At 46.3% G+C, this 20,817-nt stretch overlaps 1 protein-coding gene across 4 annotated transcripts in view; it reads right to left on the minus strand.

Annotated features, from left to right (window-relative positions):
• The window catches only part of Pip4k2a (phosphatidylinositol-5-phosphate 4-kinase type 2 alpha), a 171,518-nt gene that overhangs the window by 15,268 nt on the left and 135,433 nt on the right, over window positions 1-20,817 (minus strand). For all 4 annotated transcript variants that reach the window (XM_039095306.2, NM_053926.2, XM_039095305.2 and 1 more), the window contains 2 exon segments: window positions 16,803-16,949; window positions 10,188-10,226 (listed from right to left, as the gene is read on the minus strand). In XM_039095306.2, coding sequence (XP_038951234.1) covers window positions 10,188-10,226; window positions 16,803-16,949 — 186 coding nt within the window.

The raw sequence follows: 20,817 nt of genomic DNA on the forward strand, positions 1-20,817 counted from the left end.
TCCCCAGGAGCTCAGTAGACCCCTGGAAAGGAAAAAGTGAGGTCTCAAAAGTTTGTTCCATTCTACTTAAAAATATCAAATTGTTATGACTTTTTACAGACTCTCTGAATATAAAACCGAAAAATGTAACAAAAAGTGTTTTTTACCAAAGTGATTTAACAGAAGCAGTTTTTTTCAAGCAAGGGTTAACTCTAACACACACACACACACACACACACACACACACACACAGGCACACGCACATAAATACCGTCATTTGTACAGTTTAGTAAACAATAAATTTTAAGTCCTATACGATCAGAAATTATACAGGATTTTGTTTTCAATTTAAAAAATCCAGTTAGCTTTCAGATGACAGGTCAAAAAAATTACTACAAAAATTAAATTTGTGTCTGTAGCCACAAATATAACTCTAAACACACAGAATCCAAAGGTAAACAGCACTGGGTTTAATTTTTATTCTGTATTTTATACAAAGCAGCTAATTGTATCGTAAGTGGCTATAAGCAATAGCAAGGGGAGAAAGTATGTTTCTGAACATTAAATTACAGAGCCCACACCATAGAGCCGCAGTTTTGTTCTACATCCAAACATTACTAGGAAGATAAAATGCTCTGGTCACACTTGAGTGTTTAATGCAAACAGGATTTGGTACCAGAAGGTTTCAATGTGGAGGATTACGTGTGTTACCATACACTGAGATTAAAGGACTTGTATTTTAGAATGAGATGAATTTTTACTCGATGTGCTCATTTAGTAACCTACTTAATTTTTTTTCCCACTGTAAGCCTCCATGTCAATGACTGCTACTTGGGGTGTCTTTGATGGCTGCTCCTTTGACACTTCAAGCTGAACACACAACTTAGAAGTCGTGTGGTCACTGTTGTCTCACGCAAGGACGGCTTAGGTTCCCGATTTACTCGCTATCAAGGGCTCACCTAAATGAGAATAAACTTGCGAAAAAGAATAGAATTCTGTGCTTGTCACAGAAAACCAGTCCACAGAGTCGAAAATGTCCCGGAACTGTCCTTGCAAGGGACAGAAGTAGGTAGTCCCTGTGCTGGGGGTGGGATAAAAGCAGTCTGATGGAATAACATCGCATGTATGGTATCAATTTGGGGTAACAGGAGATGCTAGGGCTTTATAATAAAATCAGTTCCGCTTCCTCAAACAGCTAAGCCACAAATTTGATACATGAAAAGGCAAATTAGCCGACGTGGGTGAAGTTCACAGAGAGGAGGCAATGCTAACAGGTGCTTTCCCACAGGACTGCGGTGTAATGACCTCCCCCGCCGCAGACACAGCCGACAGGAATGCCAACCCAACTATCCAGCTTGGGAAATGGTCTAGCAGATCCTTACTAACTCCTAACTTCACAGCGAAAACGAGGGGAGTGTGCATCTGGATGTGACCGTTTCATAGATTTTATTTTGGAATCTGGTTATACGTAAAACATGGAGAGAAAACGTATCTCAACGCACCCGTGAAATTGTGCTGAAATTAGAAACTGGGTAAGTTCACTGTCGCATTGCTATTTAGAACTGTGAAACTCTAGCCATCTTAAGTATCTTAAGATGTAGTATTACTTAAGTATTACTTAAAATACCTTCCCACCTTAATGACTATTAAGTAGCTATATAAACAGTAATGGCTTGGTCTTCCTCCATAAGTAATGATGTGGTAGTTAGATAGTCTCCAAGGTCTAGAAAATAGGAACCTTCAAAATAAGTTTGTTTCAGGAGCTAGAGAGTTCTCTCAGTGGTAAAAAGAGCATGCACTGTTTTTTGAGAGGACCTGAGTTCAAATCCTGGCACCCACTTAGTGGGCCTCATTACTGTTGGCAACTCTAGTTGTATGGGGACTCAACAGCTCTCACCTCTACAAGCACACTCATGTGCATAGAACCACACGTGCACACACAGATAATGTATCTCTCTCTCTCTCTCTGAACCACACATAGAGAGATGTATCTCTCTCTTTGTGTATAAATTAAAATAATAAAAATCAAAATGAATAGCATTTGTTTAAGGTGTGTTCCAATTTGGTCTAAAGGTTCTATGACATGCGTATCTAGTGTCGTCGGTGATAACAGAAGAAATCTTAAGGCTCCAGGGAAGTTTCTAAAGTTTCTAAAGTTTCTGGTTTAACACAGATATAGCAAGGATCTTTGCTTACCATTCTAAGAATTGATACAAGCAGCAGGCTGGCTTAAATTTAAGCCCCATACTGCGTGTTAAACATCTTCTCTCTACCCTAACTCTAGCTGGTCCAACTGCATATGCTCGCGTGCTTCTGATCCGCGGCTGGGTTCCGTGCAGTGGAAGCGAGGGAGCCCAAGGCACCTTTGCCTCTACACAGCACAAAGGTCAAACAGGCAGTGAGATCCCAAGGCCAGATCTAGAAGATGTTCACAAGAATCCTCTGTTTTCCGTATGCTAAGCTTACCAGTCTGGAAAAATTACGGTGTGGATTAGAAGCTGGAAACCACTGCTTGTCAGCAAGGGATCCGACGCGTCCGTAGAGCACTTCCCTAGCGTGTCCTGGATTCCATCTGCAGCATCACACACAACGCAAGCCAAACAGCTCTACCTCCTGGGATACCTCAGGCCTTCCTCAGTCTCCCGAGGGCTCCCCGAGACACGTACGGCTAGAACGTCTCAGAACACGTGTCTGTCGATAGTATGCCTTTTAGGCTTTGCACAGAACAAGTGTGGTTTTGGTGGATGTTAAGTGCAGGACTCTAAGTGTGGTCTACTGATAATCAAAATTTCTGACAGGGTCCAGAAAGGTTTGATTTAAAACCGGAGAGTTTGACAAAATCCTGAAACAAGTCACCCAGTGATCCAATCAGATCTCCCCTCCTCAGCTCCTTCCTTCTTTTTAAAATCTGACTTGCTGTTAAACCTCCCAATTCCATCACTGGGATCCCCCTCTCAAAGCTGGACTCAGGGCTGAAGTTCCTAGTGGTAGCTTTTAAAGGTCTGGGGAAGAGGAAGGAACTCAATGATAAAGTGCTTGCTTTGCATACGTAACATACGTAAATCTGAAGTTTGACTGCCAGGACTGCAGTGGGGAAAACCTGGAAAATAATGACTGCCTCTGCTCTGAAGGGAAACCATGTCCTGACCTTTGGGTGTTCCTTAGGCCACAGAAGAAAGAAACCATTCCCCTTCTATCTGGGGAGTAAGTTTAAAGCATTAGCTGTCTAGAGAGTTGGAAGTCCCCCACAATGTCCCCCGAGGTGACAGCTCACCATGAGTGGGAAGGCAGACAGGAGAAAAGGTTCCCCAAAGGCACACTATGTGCTTTCTGTACCTTGCTCAGGGGCCAGGCACCCACCCTATCTTGCCTATAACTGCAAGGACTAAAGAGAACAGGGATTAAGTCTAATGGGGGACTCCCTTAAGGATCTCAGAAGAGATGCTGGAAAGGGGGTTGGGAAAGGAGTTTTAGGAAGGGGGGTATAAATGATCAATTCTATCGAACCTTCAGCCAGTAATAGTAAAATGTCAGGGCCAGTGGCAGCCTCTTAATCGCCAGTGCAATGCATAAGAGTCAACAAGGAGGCTTTGTGTAGTGGGTTCTCAAAGTGTCAACAATTATTATTGGCAATATAGCTCTGTGAATGCCAATTGCAGGACGGCCACTTTCCTTCCAGTGGGTGCGGAGAAGAGGCGATGGGTTACAAGCAGTCTGCTGACCCTTTTACTTCCTTCACACTGGCTTCACTTGACCTGAGAAAATCAGATCTGCATTTGGAGAACTGTGCCGAGAGAAGTACAAAATGTAGATGTGTGTAAATCCCTGGGACTCTCTCAAGAACGTTGGCTTTTTAAAAGAGTCAGGTCAACCCCCCCACCCCCGGAGATCGAGTGAGTCCACTCATTTTCTTCTACTCCCCCCGGCCCCTGCTGAGGAGCTGGACGGCTGCAGCGTGCTAAGACTGTATCTGTGAGGGGCAGTCTGCTCAGCTGTAATTAGTAATTTGATGTCACGCTGGAATTGGACAGCAGCTGTGAAAAGATTGACCACCAGGGAGATTCGCATTTCTCTGTCTCATTTAGAGGGGGCGAAACTGCTGGAGTCGCGAGTGGAAGATGCCCTTCCACTAAAAAGCAAAGAATTAAGGAATAAAGCAAGCCCTGGCAGCTGTCAGAATTTGACAGTGTTTTGTGGAAGGACTCCCGTAAAAGGAAATCTAGACATCTGTGCATACATGTTCTGATACTTGTCGCCTACAAAGTTAATTCCATTACTGTTAGAATCTAGGGCCTCGTCTCCTCCAGTTCCACCTCGATTATTATGCTAATGAAACCACACTAATGATGTGTCAAGACGAAATCCAAGGGATGGGATTCATCTGCGACTGTATCACTGAACGCAGAAAATGACAGTTTTCAAAACTGGTCAGCAACAAGTTAAAAGTCCAGGAAATTAAATAATGCGATTCCAGAGAAGGAAGACTGGAGAGAGGTCAGAACTGGGACGGCTAGTTAACCAGTGGAAAGTCTCTGGGAAGGAGGTTCTGCCTGACAGCCATCTTTCTGATCGGGGCAGCGATGCACAGCAATTACAGCCACAGATACTAGCTTTCCTCTCAGAGGCTAAAATGTGAGAAATAAAGTGTTTCAATAACGGGTACCAGAGACTACTCTGAAGGTGTTTATGGTTTATTCATGAACACACAAAAAAATGCTTTTAAAGAGTCAAAACTATTAAATCATCATGGAAGGAAAAATGGACAACTGAAAGCCAAAACGAAACAAAACAAAACAAAACGGAAAGGTCAGAGTTCAACTATGGCACCACACTCCACTAAGGAATTGTAACTAAGTAAGAATTTCCGGATTGTCAGTGAACTCCCCAGGGTGGAGCCACCCCACTCCCCAGCAGCCATACTCTACTGGGTGATTATCAGTCTTGGCTGCCTTTGTAGCCCATACTTGCATGGGATTTCTCCTCGCCTTCCCAGTTAGAATCTGAAACATGCTTGGGTGGGTGAGGTAGCCCTGTAGAACCTCCGACCTTTGGGGGACGAGTTGTCAGACCCCTAAACCTGCAACACTGCAGATAGCACCCCACCCCTCCTGAGGGCTGAGTATAGACCGTCCCAGTGTTTGCAAAGCAGGAGTCACAGGGCGGAAGATTATGCACCTCATGGCCCAGATCACACACCTGAAACGGTGGGTGAACATGCTCAGACTCCTTAGGGGGATGATGTAGAAATGAGTTGTTTTGCTAAAATTGTTTGAAACCAGATCATTTCCTTGATTACTTTAAAAAAAAAAAAAAAAGCCAAGACCCTGGGTGGACTAGTTTTAGTATTGTATTTAACCTTCATGCCATGTCTGGTTAATGCAGTTATTGTCATGGCTCCTGGGATTAACATGAAATTTGCACAGGTCCTTTAACGAAAGGAGACACGGGCTGCCCCTGAATCTATTGCCTGCCTGAGGATCCCATTCCCTAACTAGGCCACCTTGTCTTGCCTCAGCAGCAAAGGGTGTGCCTGGTCCTACAGTCACTTTTTGCCAGGGTGGGGTGATACTGGGGGGGGGGGCTCCCTATTCTTGGAGGGTGGAGGGGCTGTGTAAAAGGGAGGGGAAGAGGGGGGCTGATACTGGAATGCAAAGTGAATTAATAAATAGAAAGGAGGGAAGAGGGGTTGGGGATTTAGCTCAGTGGTAGAGCGCTTGCCTAGGAAGCGCAAGGCCCAAGGCCCTGGATTCGGTCCCCAGCTCCGGGGGAAAAAAAAAAAAAAGAAAGGAGGGAAGAAAGGGAGGGAGGGAGGGAGGGAGGGAGGGAGGGAGGGAGGGAGGGAGGGAGACAGACACAGAAGACAGTAGGATCCCAGACAGTGAGAAGACAGTCATTCACAGTGCCCCTCTGACTATCACTTCTTAACTGTATGGCCTTAGACCAGGGATCAAACCCATGTGTGAAATTGAGATGGAAACTTAGCGGTTCTTTGGAAATTAGGTTGTGTTAGATTGTGTCTTGTCAGGGGAAACACGAAGGAGTGTTGTCCTGAAATGGACACAGGTGAAAGACAGAGCAGACTTGTGAAGGAACGTTTGGCTGAAGCAGACACAGGTGTTGGTCTGCCTTACGCTGCGTAGTTGAGCTCTACTGTCCAGACTCCACAGAGAGAAACGCACCAAAAACCTCCTGGTGGTGTGCTGCCGTTTCTTGCCTGTCTGCGTGGCGAGGAAAGCAGCAGTTTAGTTCACTGGAGTCAGCAGTGGAAGCTTGATCCACCCGAAAATACCTCACAGGTGTACACGCAGTCCAGTTAGGTAGTGTCGGGAGAGCCAACAGAATCAGCAGTGGTGGCACTACCGAGCAGAGACAGCCAGGTCAGGAGGAACGCCAGGAGAATCCTCAACTGAGCCTCTCCCTCTCAGTGACGTGAAGATCAGTGAGGATGAGAGACCCACAAGACTATAAGCATAGTCACTGTCCATTGAGTTCTATTTATAGCTCTCCGAGCATCACGTGTCCTCCACAGGCCTTGCCTCACCACGTGTCATGCTTCGCACGTGAGTCTGTATCAGCTGACATCACTCTGCCAATCAGCCAGTAACTGCAGCAGCACACCACCAGAGGCTTTCAATGCATTTCTCTCTATGGAGTCCCAACAAGTGCGGTTCGACTGCAATGCATGGGCGTGGTTAGCGAAGAATCCTTCATCACTCGTCCTTCATGTGTTTGCTTCAGCAGAACATCCTTTCTCTCGTGTCTGGCTTTAACGAAACATTCCTTCCCGACCGTGCCTTAGCCTTCTACCTGTGCCCACTTCAGGAAAACACTCCACGTGTTTGTCCCAGCGAAACGCCATCCAATACAGCTGACTTTCCAAAGAACCTTCAAGTTTCCACTTCAGAAACAACCCCACTGACTCAAGGAAATGATCATTGCACTGTCTTTAACATAAAGAGGGTATGACAAAACGCACGTTCAGTCTGATGGTCTCCTAGAACCCAATACATTGACATTAGACAGAAAGGAATCCCGAGGGAAGGGAAGGTTTCTGCTGTGCTACCGACTAGAAGCCTAGGTCTAGGTCTAGAGGCTAGCTCTGTGCGATGCTGACTAGGCCCTCTTGCTTTTTTTAGGAGGTAGGGTTGGTGAGAGGGGCCTGGCCCTTGAAGAGGGGTGGAGGAGGCAGACAGTGACAGAACCTGCCAACAGTGTGCTCAGAGAAGGCAGGCAGACTCTCTCAGCTCTACACAGTTGGGCTCTGACCCCCACCCCCACCCCAAGTCCCGCCCACTCTTTAAAACCAGGGCCAGGAGGGATGCTGGGGGGAAGCTGGTCATTTACCCATGGTAGAGGTAAGAGCACCTTAGCAGAGTTTGAGGCAATGGACTTCTGCTTAACCAAATTCTCCATTCTGATTATTTCTACTGACAGCAGTAAAGGGGCTAAAGGGCTTTAGGGAGGAGGGCGGGGAACTGTGGCTGTTGCTGGCTTCCAGAAAGCCTGACGTGGTCTCTAGGGACTTGGTGACTGAAGCCGGGTGGTGGTGGTGGTGGCAGTGGTGGTGAAGAAACCCAACAACTGCCATGGAGTGCAAATGTTACCTTGTCCACGCGTTCTTTCCTGGGCCACTCAGCTGCTAGAATTCAGGAGTGTATGTGTGGCCCTTTAAGTAATTACACATTTTCTCTTGATAACAGTAAAAGTCTCGATAACATGCAGCCTCCGAAAACTCCTCGTGTGCTAAGAGTTATTATATACTTTGCTGAAGTTTTATGCTTGAGAGAAACGCTCATTCAGCAACCGGGGAGTTAACAGTCACCGCTGCTGGGTCTTAGCGTCTTCAAGGGAGCGTGGACGAAACGTGAAAACGCACTGTGCTCAATTGTGCACAGTGAAAACATGTGGGACAGCCACTGTTTCCTGTTCTCTTCCACCCTTCTTCGCCACTGCAATTTGGCTCCTACCCACCTTCTCGTGGGGCACACCCCCCACAGCCTGGCAGAATGCCTGCTTACCATAGATGCCAACAGGTACCTGACTGAATAACAGGCGTTCTTGCTCATCTGGCTGTGGCTGGTTGTGGCTGGCCATGGCAGGATGCTTGCTCTTCTCTGGCGACAGACTCTCTGCTTTGCCACCCAGCACACTTTCCTGGGGTGAGCCAAGCACGCCTGCCCATGCTGACTATCCTTTCTTTGCCAGGACCCCGGCCAGACTCATGACTGTGATCATCTCTGTCCTGCTGCACTTGCATTTCAAAGTCTTTGTCTGCTGCTGTGGTGCAGGGCGTGTAAAGACCCTCCTGTCAGATCTGAAGTGTGGTCTTTCACAGCCTCCCTCGAGACGCTCCCCGTCCTGACCACCTCCTATATTTTATCTGAATGAATGGATTTGCTTTATTTTTGTCCACCACCAAATCTCTCTGTGGTGTGGATAGCCATGTCCACCCGCCAAGCCCAGGCCCCACTTTGGGGATACTGCATGGGTCTCAAATCTGGCCTCTATTCCCCTGGATCTTGTTATGTCCCTCTAGCTAACTTACTAAGTGCCCTGGTGTCCTCTGCAGGACTTGCCCCTCTTCCTCTGGAGCCTTCCTTCTTCACCCAAATCATCTCCTCCAGGGGACATCTTCTTGCCTGATCGCTTCCAGCCTGAATGGCTACATAGTCAAGCACACGAGGGCTCCCTGTCATACTGGAGAGTTCCTCACACTACAATACCATTTCCCACTGAACAGCATTATTCCTGCTGGATGGGGCTGAGCGATCCAATATGTCAGTTCCCTAAAGCTGGGACAGTAACTATGAACACACACACACACACATACACACTCACACACACTCACACACACTCTCTCTCTCTCTCTTACACACACACCTGAATGAACACAACAGAGTACATGTGTAAATTCATAAAATTCAAACTGAAACAAAATGATATTCTAAAAGAACTTAATAAGAAATTTAAAAAGTTCTTCAGTCTAGCTTTAAATGAGACAGTAAAGAAAAGACCCTTCTGACACGCAGATATGCAGGAGTCCAGGTGACCGTTCACGTAGGAAACCGTTTTCTGATTTCTTTTTTTTTTTTTAAATTGAAGTATTTTAATTTTGAAAAGGAATCGCATATGAAACTCTTTTTTCCTTATCTGTCCTAGGATGGCAGGTTTGTTTGTTTTTTATTCAACAGTCCAAGTCTTCCACTAAATGTGGGTATCCAGTGCCTGTTTGCTCACTGCTCCGACCTGTTACACTTGTTCCAGTCTTTCCAGCAGGTAACTGCTTAATCTTAATTTCTATATCTCTTCCAATTCTTTGTCTCCATCCACCAATCCGAGCTAATTACAATCTTCAAACTGACGTAAACCTAGACCTCTCAAAAAACTACAGATAATCCCAGCTATGAACTTTAGTTGTTAACGACGTACTGTTTCCTGTCAGCGTCCAGTGTGTTTCACAGAGCACAAACCCACATGCTGAGTTTACAGCTGGTTCTCGGAATGTTTCACTAACGGAGAGCCCATTCTCTCTTCCTGTTTCACCCATCCTACATCAGTCAGTATCTTATTTCTTATTTACCAATACTGAAACATTGTATCCTGAAACTTTTAAGATATTTCCAACAGCCTGCCCCTTCATGTCTATAATTCTGTTAAAAGAAACCAAATGAGATTTAAGTATCACTTGATTTGTAATCAGTCAGGAGATACAAAGATGCGGTCTCTTCGTCCCTCATTTAAAAAAGGAAAACCAACCCCACTCTCATCTCACCATTGTATACTTGAAAAAAAAAGAATGCTCACCCAAGCCAATATGTAACAGCCAATTAAAAGGACAAGGAGGAGGCAAAGAACACAACGAGGGGTCACGTGTCTAACTGGGGTAAGAGGGCTCGGGACCCCAGTTCCTCAACACCCAGGATTCACACTCGGAGTTGGAATTTCCACTGCAGCCAAGTTACAGTCTGTGCAGAGCAGGTTATATGTGACCCATTTCTGTCACATATGCAACTAATAACCAGCAACTGTAGCATCACTGGCTACTGAGGAAGGGGATGGAGGCATGCATCATCAGGCTGCAAGAACTGCTACTTGTGCTGGCGGCAGCAGAAAGGCAATGGGAGGAACCATGGCGGTGGGGAATAAGAACAGACCAAAGCACTGTTCTAGCCATACTCCCTGGACAGTAGGGGCACCGTGGTGCTTACCTTTTCTTTGTCACTAGCTTCTCTAGCCACCGTCGAGCCCTGAAACACAAAGAAATGGTTAAGAATGGGCTGGCGTAGGATGCCTGGTTCCCTATGCACATTGTATGTAAGTGGTTCTGATCAAAACGGAGAAGAAACAAAAGTAACTCTGCCCTAGGTCCAGCCTCAGCGTGCTCCCCTTATCCCAACACCCCCTGTCTGGTCTGGGGCTCCCCTGCAAGTGTTCCTGTCTCCTGCCCACTCTTCTCCAACCACATCATCCCACTCGTCGCTCTCTGGTTCTTACCCACCTTCTTGGAAGTCAGAAAACCTGCCATCACTTGAGGAATAAACTTGCTATGCATTGATCAAAACATGACAGGTTTCACCATCTTCAAAAGGGAGGTGGGCTATCAGATGGCTGCGGCCACAAAAGCAATGGATGCCCCTTTCGCATATCCCACGTCCAGATGTGGACCATCCTGCCTCTGACAGCCTTCTCTGTACCACATGCGGTTTTCTCCCCTGTGTGAGTTACTGAAGGACAGCTCGGCTGAGCTCTGAGCGCATCCCCTGTGAGTGATTTCTGACTCCTTCACTTTGGAGATTCCTTCAAAGCCACACGCTTCCTTACAACTCTTTTGTTCTAGGCCCTATGCTGAGCACTGGGGTGCAAAGTGGAAGAAAACACAGCTCTTGAACTCCACCGCACTTGGTCTACTGCACAGGTTTTCAAAAGCAGCCTGAGAGATGTGCTGGCCAAAATGCCTGATGGGAAGTCACCTCTGAAATCCCCAGGAGGCTTCAGAGGCAGTACTCAAGCAGAGAAACTTCCCATTCTGTAGAGGATTTTAATTCAGAAAGAAAAGCTGGCGGACACCTAGACAAGTTGAGTCTTACTTAGATTTCTAAATCTGTGAATTCGACAATCGTGTCTCACCCATGGCAGAGTCTGTGCTTACTGACAAGTGGCTGGAGTAGGAACACAGAGTTTCTGACTTGTTTTGCCCCAGCACCAGATGCCTGAACTGCTACAGCGGAGTGTTCTGTTAACTAGGCCACTGCTCAAACACGCAACTGTCATCCTGGATCATTAAAGTGGCCAAACACAAAGGGAACCCATACTTGACCAGAGCAGTTGGTTAGATAAGGGGAGAGGAAAAATCTCGCCATAACCACCTCTCTACCGATTATGTGCACATGCACGCACCTCTATAGACAGAAACTGGCAGAGGAGAGTCCAGAATTGGGGAGTGGGGGCTGAAGCAAGCTCGAGACACCCCGGTGTCAGTCCTCTGCTCCCTGGCACTCGGTGTGCAGGACTGGCGGGTATCGGGCCCCTGGTGAGTAGCCCAGGGACAACATTCTAACTTTCTTGGGAAGCAGGTGGAGGCGCCAAATGAGGGTCCCGTCCAGCATGGTTGGGACAAAAGCATCCTCCACCACCACCAGGGTAGGTCCTTTCTACCAATGATGGCTGTTCTTTATTGTCAACTTATGGTAATCTAGGTGCTCCTATCTAGATTGCATTGGCCTATGGGCGTCTCTGCGGGAGAGCATCTTGATGATGCTAATTGAGGCAGGAAGACCTTCCAACTGTGGGTGGCCCTATTCCTAAGGCAGAGGATCCTGGATCGTATAAAAGCATGATAAAGATGCTCAACAGAAGCGTGCGTGCGTGCGTGCGTGCGTGCGTGGGTGGATTCACTGTTATCTGCTCTGGTCTGTGGATGTGCTCAGTAACTTCAGGTGCCTGCTGCCCTGGCATCCTTACAACGGTGGCCTGCACGTAACCTGGCATTGTGAACCAGGGTATCTCTATGATAGTAAGATGACATCAAAGGAAGACACTGTCATTTATGGTGTGTGTGTGTGTGTGTGTGTGTGTGTGTGTGTGTGTGTGTATGTGTGTGTGTGTCTATCTCTGCGTGTTTGTGTGTGTCTGTGTGTCTATCTCTGCGTGTTTGTGTGTGTCTGTGTGTCTATCTCTGCATTTGTGTGTGTGTCTGTGTGTTTATCTGTGTGTTTGTGTGTGTGTGTTTATCTCTGTGTGTTTGTGTGTCTATGTGTGTGTGTCTGTATGTTTATCTGCCTGTTTGTGTGTCTGTGTGTTTACCTCTGCGTGTTTGGGTGTCTGTGTGTGTCTATGTGTTTATCTGTGTGTGTGTATCTGTGTGTTTGTGTGTCTGTGTGTTTATCTGTGTTTGTGTGTGTGTGTCTGTGTGTTTATCTCTGCGTGTTTGTGTCTGTGTCTGTGTCTGTGTGTATGTTTATCTCTGCGTGTGTGTATGTGTGTGTGTTTATCTCTGCGTGCGCACGTGTGTGTGTGTGTGTGTGTGAGCGTGTGCATGTGCCTATGTGCTGTATGTGTGAGTGTAGATTTGTGCATTGCACCTGAGGCGAGAGGATAACCCTGGATGTTGTTTGGGCCATCTACTTTTATTTTATTTTACTTGGTAATGGCACCTAGGGTTTGCTGATCATGATTGGCTGACAGGCCCGGGAGCCCTGGATATCTTCCTGTCTCCACTTCCACAGCATGAGGTTTACAAGCAAGTGCTACCATGTGTGGGTTCTGGAAATCAAACTCAGGCACCTCCAGCACTTTCCTAACTGAGCCATCTCCCTAGTCCTACTTGTGTGTCTTTTTTTTTTTTTGGTCGCTGTTTTCTCTCCCTATAATGAAATTTACTCTCCTTTTCAGTTTTGAAAATATTTTAATTCTATGTAAAATAATGTCACTTGTCAGTGTGTGTGCGCGTGTGTATGTGTGTGTATCTAAAACTGAATTAATGCACAGTAAAAGAAATTAAAATTAAAAAAAAATTAAGTAGTTAAGGCCTTGAATTGGAGTCACGAATGATGCATGGTTTCCATGCACCTGAGGGCTCAGGCAGGGACAGTGGGTTGCTCTGTGAGGGAGAGAGAACAAAAACACTGAGGGATGCTAAGAGATCACAGCACAGCGGCCAATCTACAAACACAACTTACACCTCGGCAGGCTTACTGGAAGGCAGAGCTAGCATAGCCATTTCAAGGGGATGAATGGGAGGCAGGGCACGCAGGAAGTGGGTGAACGGGAGGCAGGGCATTCAGGAAGGGGGTGAACGGGAGGCAGGGCATTCAGGAAGGGGGTGAATGGGAAGCAGGGCATTCAGGAAGGGGGTGAATGGGAGGCAGGGCACTCAGGAAGGGGGTGAATGGGAGGCAGGGCACGCAGACCCCAGTTCCTCTGTGCCGTGCTTTATGCTGGATGGGCTATGTATGCATCTCATTTAATGCATCCTCCAAGTGCAGATAAAACGACTCCAGCTGCAACAGACCAGGAAACTGAGGCTCAATGATTCAGCAACTCACAAACAGCTGCTGACCTCATGAGGCTCCTGAGGCTGCACCAGTTTTCTGCTATGGGACAGTCAGAGCACCACCTAGAACCCCGAAATTTCCAGTAGAGCCTGTGAGCAGTGTAGCTCCAGACATCAGGAATGAGAGAACGGGGTGTGGCTGAGACTCCCCAGAGGCAATTCCAAGGCAATAAAATGGCTTGATTTGTGAGTGGGCTATGGGACAGATGAGGCCTATGTAGGACACTCAGCCTGTCTGGGATTTAGAGAGCAGGCACAAAGGCAGCATGTTTCCTTTACTTACTCTTGCTTTTCTTAACGCGTGACTCAGAATCCTGAGGTGTTCTCAGGGGTCTGCAAGTCAAAACTGTTGCTTGCTTGTTTCGGTGTTTTTGAGACAGGACCTCATCTGCATTTAAAATCTGGTTTGAAACTTGGAGCTCAGGCTGGCCTTGAACTTGTGATCCTGCTGCCTCAGCCGTTTGATTGCTGGGGTTGACGGTGTGTAACAGCCACATCTCACAAAACTGGTTTTGTAATACTGAGACACTGGCTGCCTCTCCACTCTTGATATTCACAAGGACACTGCCAACGCATTAGTGGGCTTTGTCCTGTGAAGCAGTTAGGAGTATCTGACATCGAGATAACCCCAAATCCCTAGCATCTGTATGGACGTCCCGATGAAGGGCCTTGATTCTGAAGCACACACCTTCAGCGTTCCGAACAGAGGTAAGCAGAGAGCGGGTCTGCTTTGCAGTGAAGGCTGCTCAGAATCATTCTCCTGACAGGTACAGTTATGGCTGAAACAGACACCTTCTCTTCCATAAAACATTTGTATTTGAAGAAAGAAATAGCAAATGAACTGCATTTGTTCAGACCTGAGAAACTGACACTTCTTGACAGTGAATGAAACTGCACGGCTCAGTGCTCTGGAGAAGCTGGGCTCTGTCATTTCCCAACATGGCTGACAGGACTTGAGGTCAGTGACAATGGGCTATCAAATGAAAACCAGACTTTTGGAAAATTGTATCCACCCTCAGGTCCCCATACATAGAAGGCTTTCAACCTGACCAGTAGGGATAGTCACAAGACTTTTGATACTTTGTAATTCAATGTGTCAATATTAGGAGAAACTGTGTTAACTCAGGAACCACTATGTCTCCAGTGAGGCAGGTGTGACTATAGAACCACACACTCACCAGTGCATGCAACTGACAAGAGACATTAATGAACAGAGTATAAATTCCTCAGGGTAACTAAGATATTACTGACTGTTAAGTCTTGGTGTATTATTAAAGGACATCCTACCACAATGTATTGACAGCAGGATTGGAGAGGGCATTCCAACTGTCCTGAATTAATCCAGACAGTACAGAGATCTGAAATCAGGGACAGGAGGGGAATAGGAGGGAAGGAGGAGTGGGGGAGGAGTACACCATATACATACATGAAATGTAGAACCATGGGGCTGGGAAGAGAGCTGTGTGAGGGAGGAGGGGGGTTCTGTGATCCAGATGTGAGAATAAATAAATAAATTAAAGGGAAAAAATATAAAACCATGAGGTTTTTTGACTCACTAATATTTTTCTCTTGAAAAAAAAAGTTTTCATGGGTTGGGGATTTGGCACAGTGGAAGAGCGCTTGCCTAGTAAGCGCAAGGCCCTGGGTTCGGTCCCCAGCTCCAAAAAAAAAGAAAAGAAAAAAAAAGTTTTTATAAAAATCTATTAATATGAAATTGTTTATCATTGTTTAAAATAACTATAATTATTATCAATAGTTTAATAACTCTCATAAATTTCTTTTAAGCAAAGATTCATTCTTATTTATATGGAAGGGTATATGGGGAAGCCTATATATTACGGGGGAGACAGAAAGGGTGTCAGGTCCCCTGGTGGTGGTTAGGAGCTGTCTGATCCTGCTCTGGGAGAGCAAGTTCTTAGTGCAGCACCATCTCTCCAGCCCTGTGTCTATCTTTAATACTGTAGATATCCAGACATAAGTAACAGAGGACAAAGCTTTTAGGGTCTTCTTTTGTGGATGTGAATAATTCTATGAGTTAAAAAAACAAAACGAAACAGAATAACCAACCAGACAAACAAGACAAAATCCCGAGATCTAAGTACCATAGATCAAAGGAGGATAAACATTTTCAGGAGTCAGAGAGTAAATATTTCAGCTCCACGGTTCACAAAGTGTCTGTGGTCACTGCCTCGTATAGTGTGAAAGCAGAGATAACACAGAAACCATGCACACGATGACACAGCAATAAAACTTTATAAAGAGGCAACCCCTCTTGGTCTTGGCACACGAGCACTTTGCAGTTGGCTGGCTAAAAGTCAGGTCATGCCACTGAGTTCAGACTTTTCCCGTGGCCTCATTTTAAGTCCTTAACATGTCTGGTCTCTGGGCTCTCCTGTCCCCTTTGTCATCCTTCTAGGTGCACCTTACCTAACGCCCTACTTAGAAATGCATGCCTTGGTGGGCTTCTGGAGCAGGGCTCCACTAGGCAGGCTGAGTCAGGGAGCCATCACTCAAGGGCTAGATGTGTTGGCCTCAGGATGAGCTCAGTGCAAACCTGAGCAACTTAGTGAGGCCGTGTCTCAAAATAAGAAGAAGAAGGGCTGAGGCTGTGGCTTAGTAGTAGAGTACTTGTTCACTGTTAATAAAAACTAGTGTGACCTTCCCCCTGTTCATTTCTACCCACAGCACTCATTATTTATCAACAACAATGACAACAACAACAATCCCTACTTTATCATTGTATGTGTGTGTTTTATGCACGTGAAGTAGAGGACAGAGGCCAGCTTTTGGGGACCAATTCTTTCCTTCTACCATGGATTCTGATGAGTGAACTCAAGTTATGAGGCTTGGGGGGCAAGAGCCCCCATTTTACCTGCTGGGCCACCTTGCTGCTGGGTCTGGTCTGTTCTACCCATAAACGATTCCCAGCCTACTACACAGCGTGTGGCTGACACGCTTGCAATAACACGGACTGCTTAATCCTACGGTGCTGGCAACTGCCTGCTAGATTCAATCTCTTGAGGGCTGGAGAGATGGCTCAGTGGTTAAGGGGTTGGAGAGATGGCTAAGTGGTTGACTGCTCTTCTAGAGATCCTTGAGTTCAATTCCCAGCAACCACACGGTGGCTCCCGACCACCTGTAATGGCATCTGATTCAAGCATCCCGACCATTCCGTTCACATGATTAATTATAACATAAACAATATGGACAGACGAGTAGGCTTGAGCAAATGAACATGAAACATAATGAAAATGACCCAAGTCAAGCTCACCTTCAGGTCGTACTTCCTATACACAGAGAGACGGTGGCTGAACACGTTCCTCGTAACAATCACGTATATTTCCACTCCATCGACATTAAGCCGGTACATTCCCAAGAACTGAGGAAGGAGGGTGACCCCATGGCATTCCACTATATACTGTACAGGAGACAGAGAAAGGGAGAGGTGCTGTCAAAACATGGTGTATTCTTTACGTCAAATAGAAATGTTCAGTTCTTGATGCTTTATTTTCAGAAAACATTTGAGCTACTTTATGCTGCTCATCCATCAAATCTGTGTTCTCTCTATATATAAATTAGAACATTTACCGCTAAAGATATTCCTTCCCCAGTGGCTCAACTAATCTGCAATGTCAAGATTGAACACAGTGGCTCAAAGCAAGAAAGGAAAGCCCTTTGAAGTGAAGGACCGTCCACCTCCTTCCCTGGAAATCCTGAGAATGATTCCCCGCTAGATCAAGACCTTGAGGGTAGTGAGGCAGAGGGTGAAGAAGAGGATGCTGGGAGTCTGGTGCTGCAAGCCTAGGTGTTCTGGTTTCCATCTAGATTTCAATGGGCATGGAGGGGCCCTGAGCTACAGACAAGGTGCTGGGTACCATCAAGTCCTAGGGTTGCATAAACACAACAGGACTTGGGTCGTATGCCAATGAGCCACAAGAGGGCGCTACTTCCTCTTGGAAGCAGCCATTGATAAACCGTGGGTACCACCACAGGGGCCTTCAAAATGGGGGCAGAGTCTAAAGGAGCCTTTTCATGCCCATGACAGAGATTAAACCTCCAGCATAGTATCAACACCTCAGATCCAATGTTGTAAACGCTCTACCCAGTGTGCCCACACCAGATGTCTAGAAGGATGATTACCAATGGTTGGGTGTGTGTGTGTGTGTGTGTGTGTGTGTGTGTGTGTGTGTGTGTGTGTGTGAGCGCGCCTGTGTGTACGTGCATGTGTGTTGCATACATGTACCTCAGTGCTGGGGTTAGAAGCACATGCATGCATGCTTGGCTTTTTACATGGGCATTGGGGATTCAGACTTGGTTCTCACATTGGCAAAACAAATGCTCTCACCCAGAGTCATCTCTTTACCACGATTTTGAGTCTTTAAAAAATGTTATACTGTTTGATTTAAAAAAAAAAAAAACAATAAAACTTTAACAAAAACCATTCTAATTGATTTCTTTTTAGTGATAAAGATTATTAATAATCGAGTCTGGGAATATTTAACTAGCTAAAGGAGAAAAAAGCTCCCCATCCTTCTCATTAGAGCCGAACAGCATCTGTCACTCAGGCTGGTGTTTGCTGTGCAGAGTTCTGACAAATTTCCAAGACGCTGTGGATTTCCCCTTCCTTACAGGTGAACAGCTGGGCCGTTTGAGCTCAGTCTATTTTTTTTTTCCACGAGTTTCTTCTCAGCTTGTGAGTTGAAGTCAGATGAGTGGAGCTTAATTTCAAACCAATAAATGGACTTGAGGTTCGCTAATGCACAACAGGTGGTTAATAGTTCTTGGTTGAAAAGGAAATTTCCCACGGCGACTTAAGGGATTAAAAAGTGAGTTGTTTGCCGGTGGTGGAAGGTGGATGAGCCATCTTAATAGAGTCTGAGGGCATCTGTACTGTGTGAGTGAGGTCAAGGAGAGCAGGTTTGGGAGCCAGGCTGCTGAAGCAGGCATCCCTGGGTTGCCATTTGCCAGCTGGGGGACTTGGGGGCAGTTAACTAAATCTCTTTATACCTTAGTCTCATTTTCCAGAAAACGAGCACCCGGACGCCCACCCCCAGGGCAGCGGTGAAGATGGCAAGTTGAGAGCATGTCAAGACACCCCACACCAGTCTGAGCTCAGTAATCGATGATGTGATGTTGGCTGTCACTCAAAGCCTTGGTAAGAAACTATAGCATCAGGCTGGAGAGATGGCTCAGCGGTTAAGAGCACTGACTGCTCTTCCAGAGGTCCTGAGTTCGATTCTCAGCAACCATGTGGTGGGTCACAACCATCTGTAATGAAATCTTGTGCCCTCTTCTGGTGTGCAGGTGTACATGCAGGCAGAATGCTGTGTATATATATGTATACATACATATAATTATATATTATATAATATGTATATAATATATACATATATATAATTTTCTATAATAAATAAAATCTTTAAAAAAAGTAACATCACACCCATCTTTCTCACAGTCACGCCCTAGGATCTGTTCTGGAGCTCAATCTACGGCAAACTCCCGGATTTATTTCTTCTTGAGGCCTGCAAGGCACGGACACTGGCTGATCAGCTCCTCCACTCACACACTTATCCTTACGGCTGAACTCAGTGATAGAGCACAGAACCTCCTATGAATTTGGTCAAAGGTCCTATCCCTACTACACAGACGACAAGGAATGCCAAGATGGAGATCTCTCCACAGCCACAGAAAGCCTGGCTCGCAGAGGTGCCACTATCCTGACCAATGCCAAGGCTCTTTATACGGAAAATTAACAAGCTTCTGGTTTTGGAAATATGCCACACAGGTTACTAAAGAGTGAATAATGTGGCAGAAACAACCAACTTTGATGCATTCTGTCAACAAGTGTACTTACTTCCCCCTGGGGGCTCTTTGATGAGCACAGATGAAGTGAGCTTCAAACTCCCGGGTGTGCAAACATCTGAGCCCACAAATTACATCAGAGTCTTCCATACAAGCGCCGCCTAACTGCATCTGATGCTATTCGTCTAACTTAGGGATCAGGAACTTGGAGGGGAGAAACGCTACCCACTGGCTGGAGTTCAGGATGAGGGTCTTAGAAAGTGCTAGAGCGGGGCTGGGGATTTAGCTCAGTGGTAGAGCGCTTACCTAGGAAGCGCAAGGCCCTGGGTTCGGTCCCCAGCTCCGAAAAAAAGAACCAAAAAAAAAAAAAAAAAAAAAAAAAGTGCTAGAGCAGCGCTGTGCTGACCCTGACCTTAGACTCCGCCCCGATGACCCAGGCAACTCTGTACACAACGCTTCTCTTCCACAACATGATTTATGGGCTTATTTTATCTCATCTTGCCCATGGGTACCACATGTGTGCCTGTGCCCCCTCCCAGGTCTGAAAATATGCTGGATCCCCTAGAACCCGGGTTAATGATGGACACAGGAACCTGACTCCTCTGTAAGAACAAGTGCTCTTATCTGCTGAGCCATCATTCCCGTCCTTCTGCTCACAAACTCAGCACCAGTGTGTGGGTCTACAGAGCGTCTTGCAAGGACAGCAGCCCCCAGACTGGAGATTCTAAGTTAATGCCCCAGTTCCTCCTGGAATAGTACCCAGCCCAACCATATTCTGCTAGGACCTGGCTCCATTCAATACCTGTGGGATGGATGAACTGCTCAACTTCTCTGAGTACCTACGTTTGGAAAAGGGTGTGTGTGTGTGTGTGTGTGTGTGTGTGTGTGTGTGTGTGTGTGTGTGTGTGTATGTGCGGGGGGTATGTGTGTATGTGTGTGAGTGTATGTCTGTGTGTATATGTCTGTGTGTGTGGGTGTGTGCATGCGTGCACGTGCAGGCAAAGTAAGCTAATGGCAGGCTTTTATGAGAAAGGTGTCGTGTAGAAGTAGTTTTTGTAATCTGGAGCTTTCTGTATTTCCTGCAAACCTTGATTCTCACTTTCATAGTCAATTTTCATTCATGAAAAAATGTTTCTTGGGTATCCGCTTCATGCCAAACAGTGCATGTCATAGTGTGGCATGTTATAGAGACCCTGTCCCCCTACAATTTGTCCTGCACAGGACAAAAGGTGGCACTGGAAGCAATTGACCTCCATTTCCTGTTGGCACATCTCTAGGTAGTTTCCAGTTGGTTCCACTGCCCACTTCATACATCAAGAGCACATGAGAGGTGCCTTGCTTCGGCACCCTCTGTGCCGCTAACACTCTCCTAGGTCTCCATCCAATACTACTGTGGGGAGAGGTACAGGTGTGAGAGTCAGGCTCAGATTTCAACACCCCCTCCATGTGTCCCAGGATCTACCTTGAGCAATCAGGCACCCTCC

Source organism: Rattus norvegicus, chromosome 17 (genome assembly GCF_036323735.1).
Source record: "Rattus norvegicus strain BN/NHsdMcwi chromosome 17, GRCr8, whole genome shotgun sequence".
Classification (NCBI taxonomy): Eukaryota; Metazoa; Chordata; class Mammalia; order Rodentia; family Muridae; genus Rattus; species Rattus norvegicus.